Genomic DNA, 17358 nt, shown 5'->3' on the forward strand with positions numbered 1-17358 from the left:
GCTTTTTATTTCCAGTATTATTCAGGGGAATAATTCACACAGGAATGTTTACACACAGTACTGAGATACATTAAGAGCAAACAAGTAAATGTTCAAGAGGTACACATTAAATAACAGGCTAGCAATAAATTAGAAGCAACTCAAAAAAGTGGTGTAGAGCATCAAATAATTGTGAATTTCTCCAGTGTAGGACTAAAAGGATTATCTTATTAATCTTATATCAAAGTACAATCCCATAGCAACTGTTTTATACTTTGATTGGTCTCCAACAGTTCACTGCTTTCATTCTGATCCATTCTGTTGATTTCAATCTATACCACCCACATCCATACACAAATGTGCTAGGATATCCTGTTAGGTACATGTATAAGAACACAAATATTAAATTAATAATAGTCAAATTGTTGATAGTTGATGCTCCTTGTGTCTGAATTGTTTTGCTTTACTTTTAGTCACTAATGAAGTAGGATCTTAAGAAATATAATTTGTACTGCTACTACAACCACTCTTACACAATTCAGGAGATTCAAAACCTCTGGAAGTCATACAAGCCACCTACAAATAAATACATCTGGTGACTCACTTGGAAGGTATTTAACTTAAGTCACCATATACTCCTGACGTTTGTTCAGGCGAACCTGGCACAGAGAAACGGCCCCGACTCCAACATAGATGGCTGCAGCAATGAAACAGTTGATGCCCACTTGGTTGTACAGTCCATAGATTGTCTGGGGTGGGTTTTTGCTGTGGGTATGAAGAACAAATTTATCTTAAAGACTGCAGTAATACCATCCCAGGCATTTTATCTTTGCATTAAGGGTGATCAGCGAGGTAAAAGCTACTCACTCATTGCGAATGTCTTCTTCAGTAAAGGGAACATCCTCGATCAACACTGCAGATTTTGCGCTGAAGAAAATCCCCAACATCACCTGTGTAAACAACCACACCATGATTTCTTAAACGTTGTAAAAACGTGCATTTGAATTTCGTGTAATTATTTATTGAAGACAAATTGATCGCATATAAACACACACGCATATACATACATACATACACATACCCATCTAGTTATAGAGGCTACATATATGAGGGATATAGTCAACAAGCTGAACACACAATTAGGGGGGTTAAATGTGCCATCTCCGCTACACAACTAAATTAAGTTAGCCCTCATCATTTGCAAAACCTTGACAACAAATGACAATTCCGTAGCAAGTGATCTAGCAAAGGAATCCAGGTTAGCCAGTTAGCTAGCCAAGTAACCGCCTACCCTAGCTCTCAAAGTCACACGAACGACTGATTAGCAATTTTCTGAAGTGTAACCGGCTAAAAATACACTGGAGACCGTAAAACTCGGTATTATAATGATAACGTTTTTAATGAAGGGCAATCAGCACGTTTGGCATCATGAGCTCTAGTCCAGCGCTGCGGAGGTCTTCATGCTTAAAGGGAGGGAGCTTCAACACTTACCAGCATTATAACTCCCCATATGCTTAGCACAATTCCACACGCGGCCAATTTGGGGCCACAAAACAACAAAGATGGCATTATTTTTTATATGATAGCTAGAATGCTAAGCAAGAAATGACGTGTCAACCGCAATTATCTCTACAAATGCACGAAAATGGTCGCTAGTATCTTCGTCTCCGCTCGGCTGCGCTCGTTCATCTCCGTCTGCTGTTCCATTGGCTCCTCCTGACCAATAGGAGCTCGCGCGCGACGCACGCTGGGATTGTAGCTCATCGCACAAATAGCAACTTTGCTAGCTAGCCACCTAAATGATTATGAAAATAAAATGAGCATAGGACGTGTCATAGGTTTGCTTTGCTTTCAGTAAACAGCGAGAGTTATTTTTGAGACAATCGCAGAATTTAAACAACTGATACGATAACCGTATTTTAAATGAAATAGCTTAGAAATTGGCTAACTAATTAGCATCGCTATATTAAAGCGGGTGAAGCGGCATTAGGTCTCAAACCCTTCGTGTCCGCTGATAACGTCTTTAAAACTTTGCTGCCTAGTTTTGTACAATGACGTCGGCTTCTACCAAGGTACAAACGTCTGACTTTGTGTATCTAATAAACGCAAGATATTTGTTCTACCTTGATAAATGACGTATTCGTGCTACATAGGTAGGTGAAATCTTCTCTGCAGCAGGCGCTGCCTTCAGTAAACTGGGAGAACTTACAATGCAGCTGCACCCAGTGGCCGACTCGTCTCCTGCAGGGTGAGGTGGATTCCCCGTCTTATTATACACATGTAGATCACAAATACAAGCTCTGTACACATGTAGATCACAAATTCAAGCTCTGTACACATGTAGATCACAAATTCAAGCTCTGTACACATGTAGATCACAAATTCAAGCTCTGTACACATGTAGATCACAAATTCAAGCTCTGTACACATGTAGATCACAAATTCAAGCTCTAGTATACACATGTAGATCACAAATTCAAGCTCTAGTATACACATGTAGATCACAAATTCAAGCTCTATCTAGCCTATCTTCTTGCTATATTTATATAAGTTTGCGAGTAGGAATCAGTCTGCAGGTAGTTAACATCTTGGCTTGGTGGTATTATTACATTTTCTCCCACAGATATGTGGTCTGTCCGTTTTGATGGGTGGTGTTGGTGCTGCTGGGTGTAGTGTGAGTGACTTTGCTGATGCTCCTTCTCCATACTCCTCTCTAGAGCCAAATGGACGGAGACTGAGCTGGCGCTGTTGCGCTCGGCCGTCAGGCGCTTTGGGGATGATTTAAACAGCATCAGCGCCGTCATTAAGGAACGTACTGTGTACGTTTGTGCCCATGAGTTTGTCTTGAAGTGTTTTTTTTTTTCCTGTCCTCATTCACTTTACATGGTTCAAAATCAGTTTCAGCCTTCTATTTTCATATATTCTGCTCTCTTAGAATATTTTTAGAACATTATATATATATATATATATATATATATATATATATATATATATATATATATATATATATATATATATATAATATATATATATATATATATATAAATAAATAAAATATAATTCAAAGATTTTAAATTATAAAGCATTATTGGCTCGCTGTCTCTCTGACTCTCTCAATTTTGCATCCCCTGGCTGTGGATTCAGTGCCCAGATTAAGACCACAGTGAAGAGGAAACTGTATGAGGACAGCCGTGTTCCCCTGTCAACAGAGCCCCCAAAAAAAACTGTGAAGAAAATTGCCATGGCCACAGCTCCAGCTGCCATGGCGACAGGCATGGTAACGGTCTCCGCCTCTCAAGTTGTGACAACTGGACTTCAAAGCACTTCCTCTTTACCACCCACGATTAAGAAACCGAAAACTGCAGGTGACCATTGTGTAAAAATGTCTTTCGTACTGTTTCTTCCTAACTTGTTCCTATGGGTCCTTCCTAACTTTTTCCTGTTGGATGGGACTGTGTTGGTCTTCCTCAGATGTGACTCTCAGTGCACTGAATGACTCTGATGTCAATAGTGACTTGGTGGATATTGAAGGACTTGGAGAGGGTTCCAACAAAAAACCCAACTTTGATCAGGGTAAGACGCTCCTCTATACACTAGAGTGGTCAGTGGACAGGATTTTCTTCTGAATGAATGCAGAGTGCCCGTTCCTGTCTGCTGGAGTGCTGAGTCAAAGGTGTGAATGTCACACTCACCTCACAGGGGGTCTGGCATGTTCTACCACTGCCCTTAAATAACAAGTGCAATAAATGTCAATTGTGATGTCTACCAAGAAAAGTAGACATCACGCTTGACTGGAGTAAATACTTTGTCTTGGATGTACCTATAGTCACTGAGGGTTATGATTAAAGCTTTGATAATGGAATACAAATAGCATTAAGTAACTGGATGCATTGTTTTCAGGAAGTGTTTGACATGCTGTTGTGTTTCCTCAGAGAGTCTCAGTCTGGACTCCAGCCTCATAATGAACTCCAGTGATCTGCCTTTACTTTCACGGTGAGCTCGACCACAGCCTCTACTGGGGAGGATCAGTAGTGGAAATAGTCTCAGGTGGTAATGAAACGTAGTGGACTATCATAATGAACTCCAGTGTTTCTACAGAAGACAGATGCAGATGTATGGCCTGGAGATAAGATTGATTTCTTCCGTTTGAATACTTAACCCGCATGGTCTAAACAGTTGTACAAGAATTACATTTAGATTTTATTTTACTTTTAGTAGCTGTTCATCTCTCTTGTATGGATGTTTTAACTGTATTTTTGTGTGCTTTATTTGTGAGAAATGATGTAACTAGAGCTGTTATGTAGGTTTTATCATTTAGGCCAACCATGAATAGGCATGCACTAATTGAAAGAAGATAAAGATAAGCTTAACATAATTGCCGCAATTCATTACATGCGGCTTCATTTGTGCATAGGTGTGTGTGTGTGTGCGCACAAACCCCTCACTCCAATGATAAAGCACAGTGATGTTTTCCAAGCTTATATACCCTTTCTTTCACACAAATGTCTTGTATAGGGTGAGAAACAGGCTCTGACTTGGTCATCAAATAAAACCCTTTTAAAATGCAGTTGTTTTATTGTCATGGTCATCTTTATATACAGTGTAATATACATATTAAAAGTGATCTGCACTTCTTATACACTGGAAATGAGACTTTACCAGATACATTATGTAATACTCAGGGAATGAATATACCTTTGTTACCTCTGTTTTTATATTACAGTTTCATAAAAAATACATCATCTTTTTCTTTTCATTGTGGCAATGGGAACATATTTACATCTCAAACACAAACATTAAATGACTGTTCTAGAGGGTTCTATGCACGAACAGCCGTCCTTGCTCTGGCTGTCCTGACATCACAGAACACTGCGGCAGTCATATCTGTAACACGGTTTTTTTTTTTTTTAAGAACTTGTAAAATATGCTAACTACTCATGTAGAGTAATAAAAGGCAAAACTATACAAACCCAAAGTTAATTGATGCCAAATAAGCAAAATATTTAGCATTTTCCAAATTATACATTTACTTCAACTCCAAAAAATAAAATGTCCAGGGAACAGTTTTTGAACAAACCTAACCATTTTGTGACCTTTATGTAAAATGGCCTTCTCAATAAATAACATCCGTTCATCTAATCGATATACTGGATCAAATAATAAAAATAATTGTAAGGTGTACAACCCACAATGCAGAAAATATACTTCATAATAAATGTGATTTATCCCAGCCTGGGTTTGTAGTTAGTCTATATTGCACATTCAATGTAGATAACCACTGGTATTACTCTGATAATCACACAAAACATATCTGACACCTGGAGACTGAACATGTGCAAGTATCTTTGGAATTTCTTAACAAGGTGTTTCATTGTACCAGCAATAAAGCTTGTATAAAAAAGCAAAACGAAAGAGGAAAAGCAATCATATCTAAAACATCTTTGGAAAAAAAAAAGCTTCTTTACAAAACGAAATATTGGGTAATGGGAATTTAGCAGATGTCGCTGGGTGGGATATGAAAGACATCATTTGAATTTAGCTAGTTAGGCTATTGAAAACAATGATTTAAATTTTCTGAACTAAAATGGGGATGCTAGAAATGCTGGAGGCACTGTAAGTGGTGCAGATCAGACCCGCAACAGTCCCGTTCCTGCCCCAGTCTCTGTAACCCCTAAAGCATACGCCTGCATCTCTGCAAACAGGGTTATTCACTGTTACGTTGTACTCGCTCACACACACTCACAGACCTACCACAGCAGGGTAATATGATCCCATTAATGAAACAGTAATATTACCTTTGATAAAGTCCAATACTGTGCAAAATAAAAAATAAAACTAACCAGTTAAACTGTGTCTGAAATGGCTAGCGCAATATGCAACGACCATTATCATACGTACACACACACACACACACACACACACTTATATTTTATATCTCAAATTATATCAAATACTTTTTTTTGTTTGCCTCCATGCTGGAAAATGCATTAGGCTCTCTAAATACTCTGGTCACATGGTTGATAAATTGCAGTATTTGAGCAGAGTGCTCTGTTCTTGCTCCATTACGGGACTCGTGTCCTGTGTTCTTGCTCCATTACGGGACTCGTGTCCTGTGTTCTTGCTCCATTACGGGACTCGTGTCCTGTGTTCTTGCTCCATTACGGGACTCGTGTCCTGTGTTCTTGCTCCATTACGGGACTCGTGTCCTGTGTTCTTGCTCCATTACGGGACTCGTGTCCTGTGTTCTTGCTCCATTACGGGACTCGTGTCCTGTGTTCTTGCTCCATTACGGGACTCGTGTCCTGTGTTCTTGCTCCATTACGGGACTCGTGTCCTGTGAGTGGGGTGCTGCAGGCTCCAGGCAGGCTGATGATCATTCCACTCAGTGGAAGAGCACTAACAGGTCCTTATCATGTTTGCTTGTTTGTTTTTTAAATGACCATAAAAGCATAACAAGGACATTTCCAAGCAAAGCATAAAAAGTGACAAAATAATACACTAAACAAATGTGGCCTGAAGTGCTTGCCCTTTAACTCCAGTTCGGAAGACCTTGTTGGACCACACCAGTTACAAAGAAGAATGTTCTACCTCCACTTCAAAAGTAAAGAAAAATAAAGGCAGACATGTCTGCTGATATCTGCATGCCCATAAGATGTGAAAACAAAATGAAATCCCTTCTGGGTCAAGGATAACCAGCTTGATTGCTCATGTCAACTTGACAGTGGAAACATTAACATTATACCACAAATGCAAGGACATACAGCGCAGGTGTCTCAGAGACCTCTCCAGTAGCGTCCACGTCAGCAGACCTAATCACACAGGGCTTCACCTGACACCCACACACTCAAATCTTCCATCTTCATCTCATCTGCCTTTCTTCAGAATTCAAAGTCTGCTCAGCTATGTTTTCTCTGAAAGTGCGTGGAGATGGGAACACTCCGATCACAGCACCAAGACGATGAGACGTCAACACAGCTCCACCAAACGGAGTTCTGGAAGCTCAAGGACTAAACCAGGTGCTTCTTACTCTGCGGGTCTGATCACAGCCCAGGACACGTGCAGAGTACGACAGCTGATGGGAATCCGTGGTGAGAGTGAGTGGGTGTGCTGTGGTGGGTTCTAGATACTGGGGTGCTGGGACGTGAAGGATGGTGGAGGCGAGAGTGAGAGTGGACGGTTCTGAGGGCTGGAACAAACGGGCACGGGGTCCACGCACTGGGGGACGCTGGGGGACAAATTATGTCAAAACTAAACAGGAGACACTTGCAAAGACACGATCACAACTGACCAAAGAAACAGGCTCCTCTATGAATCACGGGATAGATGAGAATGTAAAAGAAATACTCACCTGACAGTGCAGCTAGTTATGTGGGCTGGATCAGAAACCCCGGCAACAAACAGTTTTTTAGGAGGGCCGTCGGACTCCACACCCCCTGAATGAGGGAATAACACAATGTAAAATAACCCAAAAACAAACAAACACCAAAACATTTGGCAGCATATCCTCTCTTCACACTTTTACATACATTGCTAAGATGATATTTTACAACTGTGCCAATACCTCCAGTTAAATATCTCCAATTAAGTAACTACTTCCTTTACGTAATTAATAAGGATGTCCTACCTTTCCTTTTCAAAGGGGTCACCACTGGCCATCTCACAGCAGAACTCACTGACCCCCTACCAGAAATAAGTAATCAGTGTCACAAAGGCTCAGCACTGTGGTTATATTTTTTAATATGTTGAGCGCAGTAGTTCGATGCTGCTTACCCCCGGAACCTTCTGGTTGGACTCGGGGAAGAATTAGGAGTGACACCAGAATCCTGCGAATGGAAACCCTGAGAAAGAGCGAAGATGTGGTTCAGGTTAACTAGTAAAATATTTTGCACTTTCTAAATTATACATTTACTTCAACCCCAAAATTACAAAGACAAGGGACAGTTTTTGAACTTTGAGACATTTAGGGAAAATGACCTCATCAATAAACATATATCAACAAATCAATATATTGATCCAAATAATATAAATATATGCAAGGGGTACAACCCACAATGCAGAAAATGACCTACTTCAAAACTGAATCTATCCTAGTCCATGGTTGTAGTTGGTCTACATTGTACATTCCACATTCAGAGATTTTAAAGTGTGCGGAGATGAGAACACTCTGATTACAGCACCAAGACGAGATGTCAACACAGCTCCACCAAAGTGAATCCTGGAAGCTCAAGGACTAAAGCAGGTGCTTCAGTGTGATCACAGCCCATCTTTAACAGCTGATCTATACGCAGCACTCTATACTCACTGGTGATAGATGATTGTGCCAGTGGCTGCTAGGAGGTAAGGGGGCTGTACTTGAGGCACTATGAGAAAGAAATGTCACATATAAATGTCAACATATAAACCATGTACAGGTTTGGGCATGCGAGCTGCTGTAATATAACTGACATTCATGGACATATTTAGTCACCTTAGTCTCTGTAAACTCCCTCTAAGAGTGAGTTCCATATTCTCCATCTATTGGGAAAAAACAATTACAGCACCAAATTACAGGATCAAACTTCATCCTCAAATCAGACCTGTTAAAATGTACCAGGATAGTAATATCATAATAACAGAATACCAGTAGGGAATAAGGAAAATGTCTGTCTCACCTGCCTCCTCTGATCTGGTCTCTCACTGGACAAGGAGAACGGAGAAAGAGGAAGGATCTAGGATCCAAAGGGCAATACATTTACTTTCTTCTGACAGTCAACACAACTCTACTTGGTACCTACAGTACAGGCAAACACTCACCCTGGAGGGGCAGCTCGGATTTATGGACACACTGCTCCGACGATATCGGCCTGAACTATTAGAGCTGAATACTGTCATCGCATCACTGTTGTGGAAAGTATAAGTAGAACAGAGATCTTGAAAGTTTCTGAAATAATCTGATGCATATCAAAACACTGATACTTAATACCACAATGGATAAATTACATAAATGTCCTTTATTGAGTTGCAGCTGGGCAGCACAACATCAATTTTTCCTCACCTGACGTTTGTGATCATGGGGGCGCTATTCGACCTTCGAAGAGCCCCGCCCCCGCCAGCTGCGCCTGCGCACTGGTCCACCTCCATTCTTTCCATGGTTCGTCAGCAAAGCGGTGTATGATTTTTACAAGCTGCCGGACAAAACGCACTCTACAGCGGCGTAATCCCCAAATCTACAGCGGCTAAAGCCTGACCAGCAGGCCCCACGCCAAAGTGTTCGATCCAATTTAAAGCCGCCAGATAACGGGAACGGGAATTATTCCCCGCGGTATCTACTCTATCGCATTTTCTTCCAAGTTAAAAGATTTGAACACCAGACATAGTTTATAAAACTCCTCAAACTAGTTCGTCGGGTAACGGCTTACTCAAGTAAGTTAAAGACTAGCTCCGACAGGTTTAATTTGAAGAGCCCTTAGCATACACCAGAATTAGTTTTGTCACTTGGGTTGCAAGTGAATTTTCCATTAACTCTTCATATCACGTTTAATTTAAACTGCTTGGAAAATCGGCTATTGTCGAGTTACGAGAATTTAATGACAATCGATATATGTAGTTTAGCCAGCTAGCTACTTAGCTGTTTTCCCAAGTTTACGTGCTAGTTTGTAAACCAGCCGAATAATGCCATAGCGCAGTCCAGAACAAATCCGCTGAAATAAGTTTAGATGGATGCATTTTGCTTCGAGAGGACGCCGTGTTTGTTCTTCAGTGCCTTCAAATAATTCAAGGCGGTCGTGAAGTTAATCGGTCTTTCATTAATTTAGAAAATAAAAATATTACCCGCAACCAAATTGTGATGGTCTTCTTCTTGAACAACAACGCCTCGCTCTGGCCATAGAGAGAACTGCAAACGTTTGAACTATTTCTTGGGCATTCTACTTCTTTGATATTATGCCCGTTCCTGGGTTTTGTTTTCTGTTTTATTCGCAGGATAAGCAATAATATTTTCTGCTACACTGATCGATCACAAGTGTAGCACAAGTGTTAATTTACAAGGAAAATCTATCATGTATTAAAATAATTTTCTTTATTTTAAGATATTGACTGCTTTATCCAAACTGAATTAATGTAATAGCAGTTATACTTCTAACATGTAATTAAAGCAACATTGCATATGTTTGGATTCATTTAAAATTCACTGCAATGTGTTCAGTTAATGGCATGTCGGCTTCATGCCAAGTTTGCAGTATAGGAATGTTAAGGTCTTATGAAACAAGAATAATTATTTACAGGAACTCCAGATCATTAGCTGTCTCCTTCTGGGCAAGATTGTGGTAGAAACATCAAAAAACAATAAAAGATCTTTATAGTTCGGCTACGTGTGAATATTCATGGAATAATATAAACCCTTGAATGGCAGAATCGGGTTAAGAGAGCCAGAAAGATCATTCCTAAAACCTGTAATACCTCCAACACCTGTAACACTCTTAACACATTTTCATCATCACATGCTGAGAATGTAACTTGATTCCAGTTTGAGTTTTTAAAATTAGTTCCAACTCACTTAAATCAACAACCTGCATACAACTTGCATCCTATTTGCTGCATAAAACACCAATCATTTTCCATCTTTAACATTGGAGTTAAACCGAATTAAAACATTTAGCGGTGTATACAGGCAGTATTAAACATAGGTCTAGAATATTTGATAAATACAATCGTTAAAGACTTTTAAAGAGGCCATAGGTAGCATTTTGGCATAAACAGCAATACAAGTAATACTTAAAAAAAATTACATGTTTTGTGGTCACAAGACTAGAGTGCTACATAGTGTCTCAATACAGGATACACATCATAATTCAAATTCCAGTATGCTGACCACACAACAAAAATTGTTAAAATGCAGCCATGTTACATATATCATAATTTGACCAGGAAAAAACTACTAATAGAATAAATACATGCATCTTATTCCAACTCAGACACAGACAATTCATACGACAGCCACCACGCACAGGGCTCAGTGCCGTTTACAGTCGCCTGGGTGATCACAGAGGAAATGGAGTCATTCTCATTATTGTGGTTTGTATGTTCTTTCTCGTGCTCTTCCCCTACCACCCTTTTCATCCCAACAAGACTTCGAAGTGGCCAGGCCATCTGTGCCGGATTGCCGTCTGTCCATCCACAGCAAAGGATGCCGTTGTCCCCAGTGAGGAAGTAGAGGAGCGCGTTTAGCCAGGAGTTGAAGGACGCCAGAGGGCGAGTGATCTTATAGCAGATGGAGATGGTGTGCATGGTGTGACACTCCGCGTTGACCTGTTTGAGGATGAGGTACAGCGTCCGCGTGATGTGGAATGGGAGGAAGCAAAGCGCAAACAGGAAGGTGATGGTGACGATGGTTTTGATGGATTTGCGGCGGCGGCTGATATATGGCGCGTACTGAGCGCCCGAGATGGAGACGGACGTGGCATGTCTGCCCCTGCCGGGATCTGCCCCAGTGTCGCCGCCCTGTTGTGCGTCCTGCTGGGTATGCAGTGTCTGAAAAATGGTCCTCACAACCTGTGAGTAACACCAGGCAATAACGGTGAAGGGAGCGAAGAAACCCAGCAGGTGCAGGACCACTCCGTACGGAACGTACTCCGAAAACTCGCTGTCTGTCGCTACGTCGTAACAGTTGGTGTATGTCTCCGGCTCTGCTCTGTCCACGCTCCCTGTTAACCCTGGGGTTGCATCCACATGGGCCCCATCTCCATTTCCGACCACACGCACGACTTTGCCGGTTTGGGCGAATCGGAAGATGGGGCAGGTGAGGAGAAACACCACCACCCACACCATGGCGCACGTGCTCTTCACAGCACGTTTGCTCTCCAGCGCAATGGTGCGCATGGGGTGGCAGATGCCCATGTAGCGGTGCACGGAGATGCAGGTGAGGAAGAGGATGCTGCAGTAGAGGTTAAAGTAGAAGAGAAATCGCACTAATCTGCACATGAAGTCCCCAAACACCCAGTGGTCACGCATAATGTAGCTGGCCATCAGCAGTGGCAGAGACAGGCTGTACATCAGGTCACTGGACGCTAGGTTGACCATATAAATAAGCGACGCGTTCCACCGACGTGCGCCGCGGTACGAGCGCAGGAGGACGGTGGAGTTTAGGACGACGCTCAGCAAGAATGTGACGGAGTAGCAGAGAGGCAGGACGATGTATTTGTACGACTCGTCGTTGCTGCAGCTGGACGGCGTCCTGACGGTGGAGGCCGTGTGGTTGCTGGAGGAGTTGGAGCTGGTGTCCCGCACCACTATAAGCCCTGCCATAACTCACGTCTTCACCGTCCGCTCTTTAGGGCATAGACACAGAACTTCATACTACACTCCCACCACAGCACCCCCCCACTGTTGATGGTCATTTGGTGCTGTTTACGTTCCTGAGGTTGATGTCCAAGTAGTTTAATTTTAAATCCTCAGAATTTTCCCTGAGTATTTCTGAAGTCTATAAAGGAAAAAAACAAATATTTTAATGAATGAACTTTTGAAATTAGACTAAAGTGTCATCATGCTGTAATGCTCAGGTTTCCTAATCAGGTTAAGTATGAGATTTGTTCTGTTTTACCAAAGGAAATTCATGTTGCCCAGTTGTTGTTTAGTGCTGATTCAGCCTCACTTGGTCTATTAACCTTTCAATCAGTAACAAGATTGTCCATAAAACTGTTCATTCATCCTTCCATGGTTTTCTCATAGTTCACTTAAAAAAAAAACAACAGAAGCAAAAAAATAAAAAATCCTCAGACATTTCAAATATAGTACAAAACATCAGAATGATCTTCTGCTGATCAAACCTACCATGGGCTTAAATCGAAAATACTTACATGGGCAGGTCGTTGTTATTTTAAGCACACTGGTGCAGCTTACTGGTGATTACACCTTACTGGAGCAGCTGCACCTAAATGCCTTTGTCCATCCCCATTGCTAGTGTCTACATATCAGACATTTGTGACATGTCAGTAGTTTCAAACCCCTACATGTGTGTGTTCCTGCAGGTATGCTTTGGTAAATAATTAATACCCATTCATTCAGAGGGAAGTGCTGTGTGGAAACCCAATACAACGTACAGTACTCGAGACTGCAGAAATCCTCAAGTAACAGCAAATATAAGACATATTTCACCCTAATTTAAACAGAGAAAATGCCTGTGTAATTACACTCACTGAAAAAACACTTCACCTGAGAAATGGAACATTGGTCAATGCAACTTAATGAGCTCCTGTAACAGAATGTTGTCTATTAGCATTTATAGAACTGTACATCTATTAATTAATGAATTAACTAATAATAAAAATATTGTACCTGTTTTATGAGTTAATAAAGTAAATTACCATTAACAACTGATCCCGTGTAAGGCCATTATCCATTCATCCAAATCCATTCTCATGTCATTGTGGAAAACCCAGACCAGGAATATTAACTTCACCTTTTCGGTATACTTTATAGATGCCTTGCAGTGTGCTGTTAAAGTGGACCTGTGCTCCCTGTGCCGTGGTGTTTCTGCTCCTGATTGTCTGGACAGTGTTCTCCGTGCTTGGCTGAGTGAGCTGTGTGAGAGTGCTCGTGCCCAGAACACACTTAAATGTGATCTGACAAACATGTTATGATCTTTGGGTGGAGGGGGGGCCCCCGACCTGACACGTGTAATGTAAGCCCAAAAGAAATAAACAACAAACAATCAAAAAAGTAAAAGCTACGCCATAATCAGATCCTAAGCTACAATGTATTTGTAATTTTGGTAGACGTGCCATTATGTGATTACAAGAGAGACAAATATATGATTTAAAAGCAAAATGGACAACACTACAAAAGGTTTCTTTAATCATTCCAAACACCTCTTCTCCTCTCCCAATTTTCCTCACTCCTCTTCTCCCACTTCTCATACTCCTCCTTTCTCACACTCCATTCAAGTGAGCATAACTCACTGAAATTTAAAAATGACAAAAACACGTAATAAATGTTACATATTTATTCAGTTAATATACATTCTGCTTATTTCTGGTAAAAATACTGTAAGATTGCAAAAGTCACTAAACTCCCACATGGTATCCAACTATACCATGGTTATATTGCATGCAATTCTTAGTCCCACAAATAATTTTAATTGAAAATGAATTAGTTTAATATATCACAATTACTTATCACATTTCATAGCAGCTTTCATAATTCTTATTGGCGGTAATAATGCACCACATTTTGTGGAGATTCCTGTTTAGTAAGTAAGAGCTACTCATTTGTAAAGTTCTCACAATAAAACTTGTGACAAAATAATCTTACATACTACTCGACATTCCGTGAGCAAAACAACCTTTTCAAGACAAACTGCATAGCGTCACTTTAGTTAGAAATAAGGAAGAGATAAAGACTTGTAATAAATTGCTGATGTCAAAAAGATCCACATTCGATTGCAGTCCATAAAGTCCATTTCTAAAGGACAGATCATTGTGATTAGACATGAGTCATAACGATGTCATATCCTGTACATCGAGGAGCAGGGCATCTTGCTTTGTCCGGAGATGGTCTCGCACAACCAGATGCTTCACTAACTCAGAGCTCAAATCTGCAGGATTCAACAAATGCAACACAAGAACAGGTAATTCAAATGCTTTACACATTATCTGTTGACTCACATTTTTTAGCAATGGCATTTGTTAAAAGCGCAAGCTGCTTAAAAGACATGTTGCAATAAGGAGTACGAACCCTGAATGTCTCCATGGAGGGAGGAGTTGAGAGCACGTAGTTGAAGCACAGAGCAGTTCTGCAGGTCACTGTGGGTGAGCGTCCTCCTTCTGACGCTGATGCCACTGCAGGACAGCTGCAAATCAGTGGAACACACACCACCAGAGTGTAAGAGCACACCCTAGCACACCACCAGAGTGTAAGAGCACACCCTAGCACACCACCAGAGTGTAAGAGCACACCCTAGCACACCACCAGCATGTAAGAGCACACCCTAGCACACCACCAGAGTGTAAGAGCACACCCTAGCACACCACCAGAGTGTAAGAGCACACCCTAGCACACCACCAGAGTGTAAGAGCATACCCTAGCACACCACCAGAGTGTAAGAGCACACCCTAGCACACCACCAGAGTGTAAGAGCACACCCTAACCCTAGCACACCCTGAGAGTGTAAGAACACAACTTAGCACACCACAAGAGTGTAAGAGCACACCCTAGCACACCACCAGAGTGTAAGAGCACACCCTAGCACACCACCAGTGTGTAAGAGCACATCCTAGCACACCACCAGAGTGTAAGAGCACACCCTAACCCTAGCACACTATGAGAGTGTAAGAACACAACCTAGCACACCACAAGAATGTAAGAGCACACTCTATCCCTACCACACCTTGAGACTGCAAGATCATACCCTAACCCTAGCACACCACCAGAGTGTAAGAGCACACCCTAACCCTAGCACACCATGAGAGTGTAAGAACACAACCTAGCACACCACAAGAGTGTAAGAGCACACTCTATCCCTACCACATTATTAGCACAATGCAAGAGTGTAAGAGTGTGCAGGGTTTAAGCAAGACCAAACCCTAATACACTCCAGCTTATGTTCTTGCACAAAGCAATTCATGGCAGGGACGTTTTTACATTAATAGGGTAAGAGATCCTCTCACATGCTGCTGCTCTTTCTGTTCAGCCCACAGCTGATTTCGGAGGTCGCTCAGAGCCGCTCTGACTTCCCGTTTCAGGCCAGCAGATTGTGGCCCACATCCATGTGTGTCACACGGACTCTGGAAGTCACCAAGCAGAGAGCTTATTACTTTAATATCCTGCTGTAATAAGAATCGTTGTGTGGCAAGTCAAGCATTTTGTTTAAAGTGCAAATGCAGTGGGGGTTTTTCGGAAGCGTCGTCACCTCTCTGCTGGATGCCCTGTGATCATCCTCTTCCTCGCTCTCACTGTTGTTGATAAAACACAGCTGTAGGTTTTTAGGACTATTAAACCTGCAGAATCAGGAAATGAAGTAGGCGGTCACTTATTATAGATAGTATCACTTCTAACAATCACTTAAACTGTGATGAAGACATGATGCTTTTTGGGGAAATGAATTCAGGATTGTGTACGCTTGATCTCCTGGCTAAACGGCAGTCAGAACATACCGAGATGTAATGAATGGAAACCTATGTTCTCCATTGTCGCCCCCATCTGCCCACTGCGTCCTGTGCAGTGACTGGTCTTTGAGCTGAGGCCACAGTCCGAGCACTGATTCTTCTGTTAAACTCAAGCACTGGAAGACGAGAGAATAAACACAGGGAACTCAGGAGCTCGTTCGTGTCTTTCTGTAAGTCACGGACCTCGAGCGATAAAGCATCTAACCTCTGCTTTCTTCTTTCTCTCCTCCTCCTGCTTCTCAAGCTCTGCTATTCGCAAGCTCAGGTCTTCCCAGTGCATGATGCTTCCCTGGTTTTGTGTGAAGGGCTGCTGGGTGCATTGGATGTCTGGCTCCACTCTGGGACGCGGGAGTGTGGGCTCATCAGTGCTCTTCACATCCTCCTCCATCTGCTGGTGAATGACAGAAACCTTCACTGCACATGGTTAAATCACTGCCGCATGTAAGCAACATGCAGGGTTTAAGCAAGACCAGTATAACTTGCCTGAAGTGGTGAAGACGTTTTCGGGCGTTAACACTGGTGACTGATTTCAACTGTCACACACACACACACACAACACATACACGTTCCCCCCTTTGCCAGAAGAGTTAACTTAATGACATTGTGAGACCTTACGTTTATATGCATACCTTTGATGGATATGGTGGGACTCATTTTTACTTATTTTTTGTGCAAATAATGTGCATGTGGACAAAGTCTTGATTATACGCAGATAGCGTAGTGTTTTCCTATGGGGGCGGGTTATGAGAAGTCAGTTACTTACCTCTTATCGGAGGACTGACATCGCAACTGCAACCCCGATCCAAAACTACAAGCCAATATAGCGGGTAGGCTGCGTTCATGCGGATAAATGAGCTACTTTAAATACTTTTCATAGTTACTCTTGCGCGAGGAAACACCCCCCTGCCTTCCTTTAGCCCCTCCACCGCGAGATCCTTCTCTTTCCCCGGTCGCTTCAACCTAAACTTTACCTGCTCGACACTGTCAGAGAATTTCGCTATGTTGTTCTATAAGCAAAGAAGAAATCGATTAAACGAACTAACACACACTCTGAAAGCATTCAGGATTTCATTCGCTACTTTTAGAAGAACTAAATGGCAAGGGCGGGAGGGTGGGGAAGGGTTAAGACGCGAGGTGTCCAGTTTCACAATGTTCGGAGATGACGACTCAAACCAGATGGGAACGCTCAAAAACGAATCGCGACGTTCACGTTGTTGATCAAATCGATGATGCAATATGT

General features: G+C 41.9%; 5 protein-coding genes across 15 annotated transcripts; 1 reads left to right on the plus strand and 4 right to left on the minus strand.

The window, feature by feature from the left end:
* Position 1: 1 nt before the first annotated feature.
* On the minus strand, positions 2 to 1669 carry rnasekb (ribonuclease, RNase K b). Its single transcript, XM_077020551.1, has 3 exons — positions 1471 to 1669; positions 847 to 929; positions 2 to 744 (listed from the first exon to the last, which is right to left on the minus strand). Exons 1-3 carry the CDS (start codon positions 1546 to 1548, stop codon positions 600 to 602), a joined length of 306 nt encoding a protein of 101 aa, XP_076876666.1. The 5' UTR covers positions 1549 to 1669; the 3' UTR covers positions 2 to 599.
* A 30-nt stretch (positions 1670 to 1699) lies between these two features.
* Positions 1700 to 4546, plus strand: bacc1 (BPTF associated chromatin complex component 1). Its single transcript, XM_077020549.1, has 6 exons — positions 1700 to 2051; positions 2133 to 2227; positions 2697 to 2798; positions 3124 to 3344; positions 3451 to 3552; positions 3912 to 4546. Exons 1-6 carry the CDS (start codon positions 2031 to 2033, stop codon positions 3974 to 3976), a joined length of 606 nt encoding a protein of 201 aa, XP_076876664.1. The 5' UTR covers positions 1700 to 2030; the 3' UTR covers positions 3977 to 4546.
* A 297-nt stretch (positions 4547 to 4843) lies between these two features.
* LOC143526002 (P2R1A-PPP2R2A-interacting phosphatase regulator 1) lies at positions 4844 to 9844 on the minus strand. The gene is made up of 9 exons (XM_077020548.1): positions 9014 to 9844; positions 8773 to 8857; positions 8631 to 8687; positions 8447 to 8493; positions 8282 to 8339; positions 7750 to 7817; positions 7604 to 7659; positions 7328 to 7412; positions 4844 to 7204 (listed from the first exon to the last, which is right to left on the minus strand). Exons 1-9 carry the CDS (start codon positions 9106 to 9108, stop codon positions 7099 to 7101), a joined length of 657 nt encoding a protein of 218 aa, XP_076876663.1. The 5' UTR covers positions 9109 to 9844; the 3' UTR covers positions 4844 to 7098.
* Positions 9845 to 10051: 207 nt separating this feature from the next.
* Positions 10052 to 13550, minus strand: LOC143524943 (P2Y purinoceptor 3). Of its 4 annotated transcripts, none has more exons than XM_077018346.1 (2): positions 13320 to 13550; positions 10052 to 12436 (listed from the first exon to the last, which is right to left on the minus strand). In XM_077018346.1, the coding sequence occupies exon 2, from the start codon at positions 12259 to 12261 to the stop codon at positions 10918 to 10920; it is 1344 nt and encodes a 447-aa protein (XP_076874461.1). In that variant the 5' UTR covers positions 12262 to 12436; positions 13320 to 13550; the 3' UTR covers positions 10052 to 10917. The 4 variants fall into 4 exon arrangements, with proteins under 4 accessions (XP_076874461.1, XP_076874462.1, XP_076874463.1 ...); XM_077018347.1 differs by having other exon boundaries at positions 13291 to 13550; XM_077018348.1 differs by having other exon boundaries at positions 13415 to 13532.
* Positions 13551 to 13942: 392 nt separating this feature from the next.
* LOC143526006 (schwannomin-interacting protein 1) lies at positions 13943 to 17252 on the minus strand. Of its 8 annotated transcripts, none has more exons than XM_077020554.1 (8): positions 16882 to 17021; positions 16602 to 16651; positions 16324 to 16509; positions 16107 to 16234; positions 15863 to 15950; positions 15621 to 15737; positions 14689 to 14803; positions 13943 to 14548 (listed from the first exon to the last, which is right to left on the minus strand). In XM_077020554.1, the coding sequence occupies exons 3-8, from the start codon at positions 16504 to 16506 to the stop codon at positions 14448 to 14450; spliced, it is 732 nt and encodes a 243-aa protein (XP_076876669.1). In that variant the 5' UTR covers positions 16507 to 16509; positions 16602 to 16651; positions 16882 to 17021; the 3' UTR covers positions 13943 to 14447. The 8 variants fall into 8 exon arrangements, with proteins under 8 accessions (XP_076876669.1, XP_076876670.1, XP_076876674.1 ...); XM_077020555.1 differs by having other exon boundaries at positions 16324 to 16527; XM_077020559.1 differs by lacking the exon at positions 16602 to 16651 and having other exon boundaries at positions 16882 to 17252.
* Positions 17253 to 17358: the final 106 nt, after the last annotated feature.

The sequence above is a fragment of the Brachyhypopomus gauderio genome, chromosome 10 (genome assembly GCF_052324685.1).
Source record: "Brachyhypopomus gauderio isolate BG-103 chromosome 10, BGAUD_0.2, whole genome shotgun sequence".
NCBI classification, from domain to species: domain Eukaryota; kingdom Metazoa; phylum Chordata; class Actinopteri; order Gymnotiformes; family Hypopomidae; genus Brachyhypopomus; species Brachyhypopomus gauderio.

What these genes read in the sequence shown, in the direction of transcription:
- LOC143526006 (XM_077020559.1), bottom strand. Translation starts at nt 16,506, where the DNA reads ATGGAGGAGGATGTGAAGAGCACTGATGAGCCCACACTCCCGCGTCCC. An exon ending in AGAGAAAGAAGAAAGCAGAG is followed by an intron (nt 16,235 to 16,323) that starts GTTAGATGCTTT and finishes CTCGTCTTCCAG; the next exon opens with TGCTTGAGTTTAACAGAAGA. An exon ending in ACAGGGCATCCAGCAGAGAG is followed by an intron (nt 15,738 to 15,862) that starts GTGACGACGCTT and finishes GGTGACTTCCAG; the next exon opens with AGTCCGTGTGACACACATGG.
- bacc1 (XM_077020549.1), top strand. Translation starts at nt 2,031, where the DNA reads ATGACGTCGGCTTCTACCAAG. An exon ending in TGACGTCGGCTTCTACCAAG is followed by an intron (nt 2,052 to 2,132) that starts GTACAAACGTCT and finishes CGTGCTACATAG; the next exon opens with GTAGGTGAAATCTTCTCTGC. An exon ending in GTCATTAAGGAACGTACTGT is followed by an intron (nt 2,799 to 3,123) that starts GTACGTTTGTGC and finishes CTGTGGATTCAG; the next exon opens with TGCCCAGATTAAGACCACAG.
- LOC143524943 (XM_077018346.1), bottom strand. Translation starts at nt 12,261, where the DNA reads ATGGCAGGGCTTATAGTGGTGCGGGACACCAGCTCCAACTCCTCCAGC.
- LOC143526002 (XM_077020548.1), bottom strand. Translation starts at nt 9,108, where the DNA reads ATGGAAAGAATGGAGGTGGACCAGTGCGCAGGCGCAGCTGGCGGGGGC. An exon ending in ATCCGAGCTGCCCCTCCAGG is followed by an intron (nt 8,688 to 8,772) that starts GTGAGTGTTTGC and finishes TTTGGATCCTAG; the next exon opens with ATCCTTCCTCTTTCTCCGTT. An exon ending in GGCACAATCATCTATCACCA is followed by an intron (nt 7,818 to 8,281) that starts GTGAGTATAGAG and finishes GCTCTTTCTCAG; the next exon opens with GGTTTCCATTCGCAGGATTC.
- rnasekb (XM_077020551.1), bottom strand. Translation starts at nt 1,548, where the DNA reads ATGCCATCTTTGTTGTTTTGTGGCCCCAAATTGGCCGCGTGTGGAATT. An exon ending in TATGGGGAGTTATAATGCTG is followed by an intron (nt 930 to 1,470) that starts GTAAGTGTTGAA and finishes TTGTTTACACAG; the next exon opens with GTGATGTTGGGGATTTTCTT. An exon ending in GAAGAAGACATTCGCAATGA is followed by an intron (nt 745 to 846) that starts GTGAGTAGCTTT and finishes TCATACCCACAG; the next exon opens with CAAAAACCCACCCCAGACAA.